We start from the raw sequence: 15644 nt of genomic DNA on the forward strand, positions 1-15644 counted from the left end.
AAAACTCGCATGCGAGTTCTCGCATCGTCTAAATGAGCCCTACTTCTCATTCCGAGGATTCCCTTTTTCCGGGTTGAATTAAGTAACTAAATTTAAATGGGGTATTCTATGAAAAGGGACCTTATTGTCGATGGCGCTTACGCCGCACAGCGTCACGCGACAAATTTCTATCGGATGCTCGTTAATAATGGCGTAAGCGCCATCGACAATAAGGTACCCTTTTCATAGATAACGTCACCAATAACAAAATCACAACATATCGTCCTGTTGCTTGTCGTGTATCTCCTGCAGCCGCTGTTGCTCTTTCACCTTCTTCATCTGCGAGTAGATGGACGCTTGCTTGTAGTTGATCGGCCCGTAGTCTTTTAGGTCGGCGTCGGCGTAAATGAACATGTCGTCCGGTTTGAATGGCTGGAAATATAATAGTTTTTGAAATAAAAAGCAGGCAATCGATATTAAACTTTCGTGAGACATATTTTAAACTGTTTATACGATAAATTCAAGAAAACCGTTTAAAGAAAATGAAAAAAATTCAAATAAAAACAAAAGTCGTGGAAAATTCAAGTGAGTGAAACCGTTGTCGTCTAAACAGTTTAAAAAGCAGGTACCTAAAAGTTCAGTACATTGAACTATTATAACTAACGTATAGAACTGGCTGGTGGAATCAGTATTTTTGCGCCATAAGTTGATGTTGTTTTGACATCAAATCATAGAAGCGGAGCGTGAGTCTCGCGACCTAAACGCGTAAGCGCCATGAATTTTAAGGCGCTTACGACGTCGCGTGGTAGGTTGTGATTGCGACAATTCCATTGTTTGGCATGGCTTCTCTATGGTAATAATAACTCTATGGTTCGGTAAGATAAGATAAAGATAGAAGTTTTTTATTAGTAGGAATATTACAATGCGCTTGAAGAGAAGAGGATTCTACAAAAAGTGTCGCCTGATCGCTTTTTAGCGACAAGATCTCATGTTGCTGATCGACTTTTATTGTTTTGTGTTAAGTAAGTACTTATTTTTTGTTATTTTTTAGTGTAAGGCCTGAGTGGACGCTCGAAGCGGAGCGTTCGGCGGGGCGTGCAGCGTGGCGTCGGGCTCACAAGTGATTTGAGCAGCGTGCACTAAGGCCGCTCCTATACGCTTGCTTGTTGTTTAACATGCACGCCGCACGCCCCCGTCCCGCTGCACGCCCAACTCGAGCGTCCACTCAGGCCTTACACTTAAAAGTTTAACAAAGGTACACACTTATTAACATAGGTACTTTAATGCGCGACATACCTAATTAAGTTGAATGCTTTAATTCGACAATCATTTTCTTTGGTAATATGTGTTAAATGATGCATTAAAAGTTACGACGAGGAATGGATTTTAAATAGGTATTATATGTCAATGTACGATGTCAACGTAAACAGAATAATTATTAACTATGCATTATATTTAACCATAGTTAAACTTGTATTGGGTAGGTAAGTATATAAAAATACAAATAAATAAAATCTTAGCTTGTATTAAAGTCAATAAAATAATACGATAAAGAGTTAAATTAAAGTATAATTTTGAAGTTAGGTAGGTAGTTATTTTTGTTTCTCTATCTTATAACCGAAATTTTAATAGCATTTAGTCGTGTTAGTGCCAATGTTAGTTTTAAAATAAAAAGCGTTCTAATTATAAAAGCAAGTGCGTAAAATTTGGAAAATTACCTCGTTTTAATAAATGTACGTGTCACTCTTGGTAAATAGCTTATTGCGGCCCTAGAACAAGACAGAACGTCACAACGGCACTCATGCTGTAAGCATAGACTCAAAAGCATTGAAATATGTATATTTATGCGTATTTTTTTGTGTAATGTACCTATTTCATTGCTCTTGACTGTTTTCTCGGGAGTCATGCTATGAAGCATTCACTTTAGCACATATTACCAATTGGAACAAATAGATCTTTAATAATTAACTATTTTAATATTCACATAATACTCTTAAATTTGTCGTTTTATAAAGTGCAATCAAATGTTTCTTTTAATAATAAATAAAGATTAACCTGCAGAACAAAAAGCATCTTATTTAGTTTTATATTATGTTAATTCAGAAAAAGAAAGAGATAATTCACACAACAGGACAAACATTCACGCAAAAGGAGAATTAACCCAGATTTCATTTCTCAAAACATACTTTGTGAAATTAATTTCATCATTTTCGCAAATGAAATCTGAATAATTTGTACCTTGAAATTGTGTCAATAAACTTTTAATATTATAATTATTATTTCTTTTTTTTTACTACAAAACATCCCAAGTACACATTGAGCTGAAAATCCACATTATTAATTCTACTATCTGAATCAGTATTTGTTCATTGACACAATCACATATGATAATAATGATGGTTATAATGTCTCTTACCTTTCAAACGTCGATTTCATTAAATTTAAGCGTGGCGTAGTCACTACGTTGCTGGCTGTGACTTCCTTTTCGACTACTGGCTACATTACTATGACTACTATTAGTCTCCTTGTTAGTACTATCATGATTACCTATAGAGTATGTATCGTACAAATGTCTATTTGAATTGACAGTGTTCTTAAATTTCAAGTTATGATTACCTAATGCTAAATCTGCATAAACTAGTTTTTTATGCTTAGGTTTTTCATCTTTGGGGCCCATTGTGTTAAAATTTGTATTATAGTTGTGCTCGGGGCCTAAGTTTCTCGTTGAGTTTGATATGTAGTTGCCTTTTAAGAGTTGTAGGTATGATCTTCTTTCTGAATCATTGTATTCTGGTTCAGGATAGTTTGGTTTCTCGTAATTATCGTATACGCCTACACATGAAAGCTTTTCTCGTAGGCTTTCTGATTTCTTCAGTCGGTTCAGTTTATGGCTGTTCTTTTCTCTGCTTCTGTTAAGGGTTTTTGTGTAATATTGTGTTTCTGCTGGTTGGTAGATCATAGGTCCTATGGTGTTGTTATATGATCTCTCCTGATCTACTGGTATGCGTTTGTCTACTCTTACAGGCTGGAAGTAACAGAAACTGTGATGTTTTTGTAAAGGAATTTGGAAGTTTTTCTTATTTTTGCCTTTACTATTTAAATTTACAAAATTACGTTTCTGAAGGTATTGTTGTTGAAGTATGTTAGTATTCTGAAATAGAAATTGTTAGTAATTTAGTAAAATAATTATCAAGATAGTTTGAAGAGTGGGGATGTTAAATTAAAGGATGATAGAAAAGAAAAACATAAAGAAGCGTTATATTATACCTGAGCATCATTTAAAGTAATACTACTTTGAACAGAGTTACTACGTTTAATTAGGTTCCTCTTTGGTATAGGTTTTTCTGTAAGCTTTGGTATTTGTAATGTTTTATTTGGCGAGATCACTTGCTTTTTTGGCAGTCCAACTTTGTTCATTCCTTGGTCATTTAGCTTACTAACTGCTGATTTAACTAAAGATGTTGATGGTAGTATTATAGAAGTATTTCTTTTAGGAGTCGCTCCAATGATATTTGGTTTTGATATATCTTTCTTTTCTCCAGGATTTTCTAGATTCCCATCATCATCACTATCATCATTGTCAATATTTACTCGTGGTTTAGGGAGTAATGCTGGCTTTTCAACAGTTTTAGTGGCACTTTGAAGTTTTTTCGACACATCTTCAGCAGATCTACTAGGTCTAATCGGTGCATCCACCACATCATATGACATAAACTTTGTGTTTATCAACGGCATTGACAGATTAACATATACATGATCAGTCTTTTGTGGTGACGACATAGGCATCAATTTCGTTCTAGGTGCCGGCACTGGTTTCAATGATCCAGTAGAAGCATTGATATTTTCGTTGCTTTCTTCATACACTTGTATTGAATCGGTTAGATTCTCAAACTCTTCCACACCGCTTATATCAGATTTGATTTTGAGCAATGAAGGATAGTTTGCATATATAATATTTTCATGTTTATTTTTATCCGAGTTAACACTCTCTTGGTTATTATTTATTTCAGCAAAATTTTCTCCATATTCAGTGTTAGGGTAGAATCTTTCGATATTTCTCTTTCTCAGTGCTCTCATTGATTGAAACTGTGGTAATCTTCTTGTATTTCTTGTATTTAATGAGGAAAATTTTCTAGTGTCAGTTTCTAATACTTCTTCGTCAATCGTTGGAAATTGTTTAAGAAAAGACGTTTGCATTGGAGGAAGATACGGATTTAGTAATACCGTTTGGTGTAATGGATACATTTGCTGAATAGGTGACAGTAATGAGATTCCATATTGGTATTGGGAATTAGATCCTGTTGTCATTGGATAAGGTATATTTTGCACAAATGGCGGACACACGATTCTCGGTGTGAATGAAGGGTTTGTAGTTAGTTGCTTTTGAAGTGCTTCTATTCCTTTGGCCGTTTTACTCGTATCGATTCGTGGTTGTATAGCCTGTACGGGCTATCATACAAACAAACATGAAATGAATGAAACAAAAAATAGCAAATTAGTAGGTGAAGCAAACAAAACATTAAATAATTGAACTCAACATGATATGTGAAATAAATTACGGTTATTGTAAGAATGTACAGAATAATGGATACCATATAAAATTTAGGTTGGACTTATTCTATTAAAATAATTATATTATTAAATTTCTACAATAACCAAATATATTTCAACACAATTATTAAATATGCAATTTTCGATCAAAACAACTTTGTTTTGTGTCCATAATTCACCGCATCGAGCAGTATTCGAAATTATAACACTTGCAACCTTTTGGAATACCCGAATTCTGTGTTCGAATCTTTCTCAATGCGATTAATTTGTGACCTTTTTTATAACGCTAGCAGCAAAAGCCTCTGCTTAGTACAAATATTTACTTATGTGCTCGTATGTTATGAGTTATGACACGTCTGCCACAAAATTATTTTGATCGATATCATTATTGTTAAACTGCTCAACATTCATAAGTTTAACGTCTTTATTTACCTTATTAGGTGCTTGTTGGAGCCCATGGAACGGCAGATTCTCGTACAGGCCGGGACTGTCCGCTCCAAGGTTGCCGTTTGGTGCATTATCTACGCCATTCATAGGTGGGCCTGGAAATTATAATCAAGTTCTTAACAAGTGTTTAGGACACACTAATAAGGAGGAGTTAATATGGCGAGAAAAGAGGATCATGATGGTACCTAACTACAAAAGATTGGTAACATAGAATAGGTAACTATAATTAATATTAATAGAAATCTGATTACTTTTCTGAGATAAAAATGAATAAATAAAAATTGACATGACTTTGATTGATAACATCATGGTCTTTTGAATTAATGTCTAGTTGTTTAAGTATGCTTTACGACAAAACACTCCTTCTATAAGTTTTTTTTTACAATAAATAAAAACGAGTCCTAATAAGACGTGAAAATAATTTGGATTCTTAAGTATCTACTTATCTAGTTTAGTATTCAACTTAATAAATAATCACGTTCAAATCTATTAACTGGTAGGCTGACTGCTATAGTTATTGGCCACTACAAAGTAATCCTACCAAATCAGAACGAAACAAGCTAATTGAAGCATTATTGTTAGGAGTGGCAGTCACCCTAGTACTTACTAGTTTGATCTACTAAAGCAGTAGAGAAAATATAAAACAGCAAATCGTGCAATACTCACTGTCTCCCGGAGCTTTCCTTTTTCTTGTGCCTTTAGCATTATCATCGTTTAAAGGTTTCACACTAGCGGCAATTCTATCAGGCCTCTTAAACGACACAACTAAAACATGCAAACAAACATACATGCAAGCTTAATTGACAAAAGGGAATGTTATATTGTGTATGGTTAGGTAAGTGTGTATTTGTGATTATGATTAATAAGGTGGATTTAATAAAATTTAAGCAAGAGTTTATCATGAGGATGAAGATAATATAAAATTCTAGAGTAAATTGTTTCTTGTGTAGATAATCTTCTATTGTTAAATCTTTTCAAGGAAGATTGCGGGTCACCTCTGAATTAGATTGGCTCAGGACCGGGATAAGTGGCGTACTCGAAGAGAGGCCTATGCTCAGCAGTGGGCGATAAAATGCTGATATGATGATGATGTTAAATTTTGGGTGAAGTAAAACAATATAAATAAAAAGTGGAGATTTGATCACAAAATGAAACCACATCGTTCTATAATGTAGAATATGTTGCATATAGGTACAGCCAATAGAAGGATATAAAGAGTTAAATGACCATTTTGTGATCAAACTTAATTAAATAAATGAATTCAGAATAATGACAACTACCTCCTTCAGTAACAATGACATTAGGCGCTTCGCTTTGGAAAAATGATCGTATTCTGCTCTTTGGTAAATTATAACCCGGCTTATTCAAATTAACTAAAGACACAGCCCTTTTATTAGTCTTATTTATCTTCTTATATTTACCACTGTCGTCGTCTGAATCATTATCACTCTTCCTTCTCAAATTTTTGAATATTCCTGTCATTACATTTTGAGTATGTCTTCTTGGTTTGCCATTCTTTTTTGAATACTCAGATTTTGTTGGCGATCGTTCATCATCACTTTTAACTCTGTTTCTTTCAAGTAATCCCAAAGTAGCATCTTCTTCTTTATCATTATTTTGGGACACATTTGCAGCCATTCTTGCTTGGTTTTTAGGGCTCAGAGTATGATTTGAGTTCACATGAACTAAAACGCCAGGTTTGAGCGGCCATTTGCTTGGAGTTACTACAGTTTGAACCTTATCACTGTGAACTCTAGGCTCATTTTTCGGTGTCTGCGTTTCGTTAGCTTCATTGTCTCTTATTGGTGATTTATTTGCATTGATAGTAGCTTCTAATTGTGATAGATTAGCTTGCAAGCTGCTGCGTGTTTCTTTGGTTTTGTTGTCAGGGTAGCTTTGGGAGTCAACCAGTCTAGTCCTATCAGATGTTTTAGGACTGAAGGTCAAGTTAAGGCGCGGCGACAAAGCAGGCAAAGCTTGCGATATGATTGACTGAGCGATCGACATTTCATTAAGGCAGCTACCATCCGGGCTGAGTGAACAAAACATGAAAATAAATGAAACTATGTTAGGGACATGCAAAATAAAATGAAGTAACCTAAATCAGTAATGCGGCCCTATTCTTGTTATACAAGTACATAATGGACAAATAAAATACAAAATACATAGTTATGTTACATTAAAATTACATATATACCCGTAAAATATCAAGCTAGAAGAATGCTTTCCACTTTGCTTTTTACATGCATATACATTTTAAATTTTAAACAATCATAAAATATCTACTTAATTTAAATTTGCGGCTACCGTCAAAATTACCACACGTATACCATACAAAACCACTCTTAAGCAAAATTAAGCCTTAAATAGCTCGAAAGACTTATTTTAATCAAGCTAAATGGTCGTTTATAAGCCTTTTATATTGACTTATGAAGCTATCATAAATAAGCCTATCGTGAAATAAAAGCCTTCTTCAATAATCAAATATGCTGACTCTACGAAAGTGTTTTTCTAAATCCAAATACAAAACAGCGTGAAAAAGAAAGCATTCTCCATCTATATAGAAAATGTTATGATTGTTAGTAAAATACCTGAGGTATTAATTGTAGTCAGTCTTAGAACATCTGGAGTTAGTGCTGTTAGGAACCTAGGCAACAATAAGATATTTAGCAAAAAATATATACAAATATTATAAAAACTTCAAACCCGTGTTAAGGAGGGACAAAAGTGCTCATCTATCACTATAAAATGAAATCTTTGTCTATAAAACGTTAGATAAAACCAAAACTGGCCATTGGTCCAAGCATGTACAGGCAAAAACGCAAACTCAGTGACCTTGGAGATTGCCCTTGACCTTTTGGAGGCCTAGTACCTCTGCGTGGGTACCACAAGAGGTGACCTTGAGGGCGGCATTGACAAAGTGTGCCAAGAATCTGCTCGGACCAAGGGCGTCGCTGAAAATTATCATTTTATAACATTTACTCCTAGGTAAAGTGATAGTCAATCAGGTAGAAACAAATAATTCCATTCTTGAAGTTAGTCGAAATAAAATAATAACTGTAAGTGAATAATAGAATTCATAAGAGTCCATCACCTGTTTTTTATAAATAAGTATAAAGGGATACTATAAAATAGAAAAATATCCTGCAAATTAATTTGCAAATGACTAAAAAGTAAAAGTTAATGTTAAACAAAAATTAGCAGTCATATGCTATGTAGGCATTCCCAATACCTACTAAGCGATTCGCAAATTATATAAGAATAGTTAAAATTGAAACTTAATTCAAGACTAATGCGACTATTCTATTTAATGTATCATTTAAGATAATTTACAACAAATAATAGTCAAGATTCAATCTAAACGATTAATCATTCTCTAGTAGATCTATGAAATTAAAAAAATAAAAACAAATGAAACTTACTTTTCTCTCTCCTCTAATTCCACTGGATTATTGTCTACAGTATCGAATAATTTTAGTCGTGTTAAGTGTGGTTTAGTAGGCAGCGTCCCAAAAAAAGAAAATAATAATTAGTTCTAGATTCAACACTTAATTAAAACCAATTAGATCACGATCATCGTTGACCTATAGATCATACTTAATTTTGATTCAAAACATGCTACAAGTCAAAACATTTGTAATGTAAAACATTAAGTTTAGTAACAACAGTAACATGTTATGGATTTTTACTGAACAATAAGCCACATCTTTGACAATGTGTTTATTTATACAACATCACAATGAAATAAGCAAATAACTGTAAACATAAAAACACTTGGTGCTTAAAAACGACCACTTACATTTGGACTTCGCTCTCATCCGCCTGCATATGCAGATGATGATGATGCAGAGGATGACGGTGATGACTAAGACAGCGAGGGCAATGCAACCGATCAAGATGAGTTGCTGACGATCCCGCCACCAAACTGCCGAAGCTAATAAAAAAACGGGATTACGTGTAAATTTTGAATTTGGACTAAAGACTAAAGACTCCAGGAAGGCCCGAAAGATTTCAACGTGTCGAACAACTCGAACACCGTGTACGAAATTATATATTTATTTACTTCGATCAGTTTTAGGTTAAAGTTAATAAGCCAATTATTATATGTATAAATTTTACAAAGAGTGATAACAATCTGATACCGGTGCTGAAAAACCTTTTATTTTTTGTTTTGGTAAGTATTGCCAATGCTTAAGAGCCAACAGGAGCTGAGATTTAAATATTTTAGGTAAATATACCCGTCTCGCTAACGGAAGCGGCTCCTAAAACTAGTGCGATAAGGACAAGGCGAAAAATCCTGCGTAAAAATCTCAAAAATCGAGGTTTCGTACTCGACTGTTTCCTCCTCCAAAACTTAACCAATCGTAACCAAATTTGGAAATCTAAATGATTATGACATTATCTGTGTCGGACCGTTTTGCTTTTTTGGCTAATTGATATAAGTTTTGAATAGCGCGCCTCTCATTGCGGCATAGTCAATTAGGCCATTTTGGCCATTTTTGAAGGGCTCTAGCGCCTTATAAAACAAAAATATCAAAAAAAGCAAAACGGTCCGACACAGATATTGACAATATTAATCTGTGTTGAAAAAATCATTGCTCTAGCTTCAAAACCCACGGAGGAAACAGTCGAGTACGTTTGTATGGAGAAATGACCACTCCTGTTGGCTCTTAATTTGGACATAAATATTGCGAAGCTCTAGACAGAATCAGTGTGAATCACAAGTCTTACGATAGTTACGATAGGACTGTCAGTTCTATTGTATTTAACCCTCTGCAACTGATGTGCGGTCTATCAGACACCGCCAAATTATTTATTTGTTGTTATGTCGGCGTACGGGCCGATATAGCTCTGTCTCGCTCGTTATCTTCCTCAAACGACTCGCGGCATCGGACAGTAATGCCCGAGCTGCAACGTGGTGCATGCACCGGAAGATATGAGCTGTGTCCTACAGACGTGAGCACAGCAATAAGACCTGTGTGTGACAGACCTCACCTCATAAAAATATGTACTTGTTCATAGTAATGAATTAATTATGGTGTCTGTCAGACGTCACCTCACAAAAATATGAATGTTTATATAGTGTCTAAGAGACCTCACCACATAAATCATTATATTTTACATGGTTGATCGAGGATGATGGATCGATCCTTTAAAATAAGTACCAACTTCAGGATTGATTAGTGCCTTATTCTGTCTTTAAATTTTCTTTATGGTTTTTTAGGTATAAATACAATGTTCAAAAACAGGAAAATTATTTAAGTTACTTGAAGTTGTTGATTATTAAGATTTCTTTTATTTTTTTTGTTAGCCTAATGAAACTAGCAATTGAATGCCCCTACTCTTACTAAAATCAGACAAGATTTTTTTTTTGTTTTTTTTTGTCATTTATTTTACTTTTACAAGTGGCAATGTGGTATTTAAACAGCTTTGTAAGATATTTCAAATGAAAAATTAAGTAAATTTTATTTCTAACTGGGACAAATGACAAAATTGATGTCAATGACAGTTCCGATTCAAAGAGGCGATTCAATTTACTAATTTAAATATCTTAATAAGCCGTTGTAATATCCTAAAACCACTCATAAAAGTAAAATAAATGACAAAAAATAAAAAAAATCTTGTCTGATTTTAGTAAGAGTAGGGGCATTAAATTGCTCGTTGTTTATGGAGTTAGAAAAACATATTACTGATTACGACTCAAATGGCACCCTGTATAAGACAATAGTTACCATTTTGCCATTCGTTTATTTTTAATGAATTATCGAAAATGACGTCTGATAGACACCACATCAGTAGAATCTCTCTAAAAAAAATCACCACAGTTGCAGAGGGTTAAGATTCATATCTCATCACTTTAGTGACTATATAATGATATATTTTTTGGGTTTTACATACCTACAAGATTTTTTTTAATAAGTAAGAATTTCTAGTAGGTACTAAACTTTTCATGGACACTGTTTTAAGACTCATGATTCAAACTATAATTAATTTAGGGACATGTACAGTCTACACAATGAACACATTACTCACTGAGAGTTTCCAGGTTGGCTAGAAAACATAATTAAATGTTACGTCACACGTTAAACCAATTAAAATCAAATAATTTTTTTATTTAATTTTGTAATTTATAAAATTAGCACAAGAAAAATCCAAAACTTTTACATGAAAATAATGCAAAATAAAAATTAACTTAACGTAATTCTAAAATTGGAGAAGTAGAAAAGTGTTTTTGTTTTTGCTAAATATATCTTGCATTATAAACTGAAATAGATAACACTAAAAAATATATAAGTACATACAAATCAAAAAATATTTCATAAAATAATACATAGTTGCATATTTTGCATTATTTTGTGTTTATAATTTTGTTGAATTAAATTACAAATTGTTAAGTAACACATTTTGAAAATCTTTTACAGATAGGATATAAAAAAAAACACGGGAAGCAAAAACAACGAATACGTTTCGTAACGGGACAGCTTCGATGTTTATAGATAAAACGGAGGCACATTCGCTACCATAAAATATGATCACTATTTATATTTTATAAGAATAAAATGCACCAATGAAAATATCAGTATCATATTTTATTTACACTTAATGTTTGCACTCATCAATGATTTAATGGAATGACTTTTAATTTAAACTATGAAATTTTGTACAATTAAAGGTATCGAAGAAGGCCCATCGTTTTATTGTTTTTTTATTTTCGGGGTCTCAGGAGGATACCTACATTATGAAAATAGGATGACTGTATATCCAGGCCTTTTTAGGTGCAAGTATTATATCCTACATTGTACCATACACACTGTTAACTAAAACATTTCAACCTTATTGCGAAGACATAAGGTTGACCTATGATCAGTCTTGTACTTACCTTGAACATCTCGCTCGCACTCCCTGCTTCTTCCCACAGAGTTGTTAGCGAAACAGAGATACGTCCTGTGGACCTCTACGCCAGGGCGTAGGCGGAGGTAGCTCTGCTGGCCGATTTGCCAGATCTTCTCGTCGGAGAGAGAGTCGTTGTCGTTCTTGAGTTTCCAGGAGAAGGTTACCTGGAAAGTTGTTGATGGTTGCTTAGCATCTTTTGATATTATTAAATTCGAGAATAAAGGGGCCCACAGATTACCAGTTCGCCGGACGATATCAGCCTGTCAGTAGTTCAGAACTGTTGCCTTTTGCGTTTAACTGTTAGGCTGATATTCGGCGAACTGGTAATCTATGGGCCTCTTAACAGCTAAAATATGTTGCTGTTATTATTTTTAGTGCCATTCTCCTCAGACCCTAAGTTTAAATGAACTAGGAATTTTGGCAGACACGCTATTAAATGAGCATACCTCGCTAGGGTTGGCGTGAGCTGTGCAGATCAGGACTTGTTCACCATCCACTTCGGCTTGCTTGATGCCGCACTCCGGAACAACTGAAAAATTTCCACAATTTACAATTTTACGTCGGTCGGAAATAGTTAAAATCAGGATCTATTATTAGATGGAAATATATATTTCCAAATTCTTGATATAAATAAGATGTAATAATACTATAGCACACGTTACAGACCTACGTCTTTTAATTGATTCACATAAATATGGCCTGCTGGCAGGTGAAATGAGTTGAAGAAACTTTTTGGCCAATCTTGCAGTTGACTATTTGACACCTAATTAAGTTCAAAATCCCGCTGCCATTACATGACAAGGCAGTCTGTTTTCTTTTGTATTTTCTTCATCGGGCCAAAATAAAAGGGTGTTGCAGGACATCACAGAGAGTGGTTAGTATGATAATTGGCTAGAGTCTTCATTCAACAAAATATTACTTACACATTACATCCAAGTACACTGCAGTAGAAACAGCGCCATGTCTGTTATGGGCCTCGCAAAGATAGTGGCCTGCGTCTTTCCTCTGCACCGGGCCCAGCAAAAGAGTGTTAGAAGATGAGAGGACGAGCGAGGTGTTGGTGTGGTCCTTGGCTAAAGACTTGCTGGCGTTTCCTCGGCGCCACGAGTAGGAGGGGACGGGAAAACCTCTGTAAGGATAAATTAATAAGTGCTGTCATCTGTAAGTGACATCCTAAACCCTATTCCGGTGGCATAAACTAACGAAAAGTTATTACATTCATACGATGTTACGTCAAGAGGTATAGTTAGATACTTTTCAGACGTCCAAATTAAAGGGGCTTGTAAGTAACATTCTGACATCATAAAAACATGTCTTTTATTTAAAAGAAAAACTCTGCCAGAGATATCCACTGGGTCACTAGTGTTTTTCAACAAAAATTAAACTAAAATTATAGTGGTTCGGATAAAAGGTGCACATACGGATAAAAGGCGCATTGAAGATTGCATTCTTGAAAAATTGAGACAGATCCCACGATGAACAGTTGCGAATTGTGAACGAAAGAGTGAAGTAGCCAGTTCGAATCCGGTCTCAGACATTCGAGGGCTTGGTCACTTTTTCATTATTAAGGGTCGGTTGCACCAAACCGCCTGTCACCGTTAAAGCGTTCGCTAAATTTTATTGTATGGGAAAGTTTATAGTTTTCTACCGAGTGATGTTGATCAGTCTGTCAAATATGGTTGGTGCAACTGGCCCTAATTATTTCAGTTTACTTGTACTTTTATTTTGTATTTTGATAAGTGATTTTAGTATTTATAACACTTGCACCATACACTAACCCCCCCTTTGGTTAAAATTGAAGTTATCATGGTTACCAGACAATTTGGCACTGGGTTAACGGTTTAACCGGTTAACCCCGGGTTAGTGGGATGGTGCAAGTGGCGCTTAATCGTATCTTACCTAGCCGAACAGACGACTTTTCCTGGTATTTCTCCTTCGGTCACTGGAACTATTCCCGGGGTCACTGTGATGTTTTCTGGTTCATCTGACAAATACATAATAGGTACAACTTTAAGCCTCAGCCTCACATTCATTCATTCAATCTTACAGGGTTTCGTATCTTCGACCCGTTTTACAATAACAGACAGATCCTTAAATATATTTCATATTTGTTTTAGTTTAATTCAATGCAAATATTTAAATTTTTACTTAACTTAATAATGACTCCACGGCCGATTCGGCCATTGAGATTCTCAATTTAAAAAAAACCTCTAGGTATATATATTTATCAAAATAAGTTTCATCATCATTATTCAAAGGGGATAAAGGAAGGGGGAAAATTGGTGTCAAAACTTTTTTACCCGAAAGCCATGAACAGGCCTTCGTTTTCGGCTAAATTCGTCTGACTGGTTCTATTCTCGACCCGGTCTAAAAGGATCAGGTATTTACATTGCGTCAAACTTGCTTGCATTGCTTGTTTACTTAAATGTGATGTCTACCACAATTTTTTTCATGCACTTTTCGTCGGGTAGTTGCACAAATCTCTGTTTTGACATTTTGCTGGTACATCAGTTAGCCGCGACCACGACCAGTGAAACCTTTGTCGAAACGTCGGTAAATAAATAGGGCACTTTTGGATGAGACTAGCACAGGACCGGGACAAGTGGCGTACAAGAAGAGAGGCCTATGCTCAGCAGTGGGCGACCGAAGGCTAAAATGATGATGATGAATGATGATATCTACTTGAGAATGATTAACTTACATTCCACAGCAAAATGTGTGGTACTGTTGACAGCAGGCCCGGCGTCGTTCCTCGAAGAGCGGCACATGTATTTGGTGATGCGAGGGTCCGTGCGGTCCAGAACGCCACCAGCCCAAGCCGACATGTTCCAGTACTAAAGACAAAAGATAAGATAAGGTAAGATAATTTATTGACCATGTAATACACATTACATTTAGCACGTCATTACAGTTAATAAGTAAGAAAAGGTCGATAGACGAGGTCAAAGACGCCTAGTCTTATGGCTCCTCTACACGATGGGCCAAAGCCGGCCACTCCAAGGGACGCATTTATGCGTTAGAGGGAGCAAGTGATATTGCTATCTCATTCTACCGCATGGCTGCGTCCCTTGGAGTGGCCGGCGTTGGCCCATCGTGTAGAGGAGCCATTAGTAAGATGGCATATCTGGTTCGAATCCGGCCTTCACTACTGGAGGGCTTCGTCAGTTTTTCTTTAATATATGACTTCTATTTGAGTTTATAAGTAAGAAAAGATTAGATCTCATGAAAAAACTTGAAGTCGTTCAATATAAGTAGTACAGATGTAGTGCATAATTATTTACATCAAATTTTCACGGAAAAATTAAAACGTGTCTTGCTATTTCAATCAGTCTCGGTACAAAAAGTACTGAGGTTGACTGAAGTAGCATGATAAATACAAACATTTTCGAGAAAATACGATGGAAAACAATTACGCTCTACATCAGTAAGTGTTACACCTAGTATAGCAACACTTGAGGATTAAGCCCTGTCCTGGTAATACAGGTATTGTTTTAGTTCGAGCATCACAAAGTACCATAAAGCTAATTTAATTTTTTACAAGCAGAAACGTCTGCGACCGATGCTATTAAGCTTAGAATAAATTTAAAAGTGGAAAAATTACTGTCTTGGGTGAGACTTGAACTCACGGCCTCTGGATCCAGAGGCCGTGAGTTCAAATCTCACCCAAGACAGTATTTTTTCCACTTTTAAATTTATTCTAAGCTTACCATAAAGCTAGTAGGTGTAGTTTGTCAAAGGACTGTCTCATTTCAAACATAGACTGAGATAATTAT

General features: G+C 35.2%; 1 protein-coding gene across 2 annotated transcripts in view; it reads right to left on the reverse strand.

Moving 5' to 3' along the window:
- Window positions 1-247: 247 nt before the first annotated feature.
- LOC134658781 (hemicentin-2) overlaps window positions 248-15644 on the reverse strand; it is a 559330-nt gene continuing 543933 nt past the window's right edge. The window contains exons 18-28 of one of the 2 annotated variants that reach the window (XM_063514419.1): window positions 14573-14705; window positions 13771-13855; window positions 12795-13000; window positions 12318-12400; window positions 11858-12035; window positions 11011-11028; window positions 8777-8911; window positions 8400-8433; window positions 7569-7624; window positions 4963-5072; window positions 248-411 (exon numbers count right to left, since the gene is read on the reverse strand). In XM_063514419.1, coding sequence (XP_063370489.1) covers window positions 250-411; window positions 4963-5072; window positions 7569-7624; window positions 8400-8433; window positions 8777-8911; window positions 11011-11028; window positions 11858-12035; window positions 12318-12400; window positions 12795-13000; window positions 13771-13855; window positions 14573-14705 — 1200 coding nt within the window. In that variant the 3' untranslated portion in view covers window positions 248-249. Of the gene's footprint in view, window positions 412-1697; window positions 1749-4962; window positions 5073-7568; window positions 7625-8399; window positions 8434-8776; window positions 8912-11010; window positions 11029-11857; window positions 12036-12317; window positions 12401-12794; window positions 13001-13770; window positions 13856-14572; window positions 14706-15644 lie in introns of both variants that reach the window. The other variant, XM_063514420.1, reaches the window with a different exon arrangement.

The sequence above is a fragment of the Cydia amplana genome, chromosome 23, assembly GCF_948474715.1.
Source record: "Cydia amplana chromosome 23, ilCydAmpl1.1, whole genome shotgun sequence".
In the NCBI taxonomy this organism is placed as follows: Eukaryota; Metazoa; Arthropoda; class Insecta; order Lepidoptera; family Tortricidae; genus Cydia; species Cydia amplana.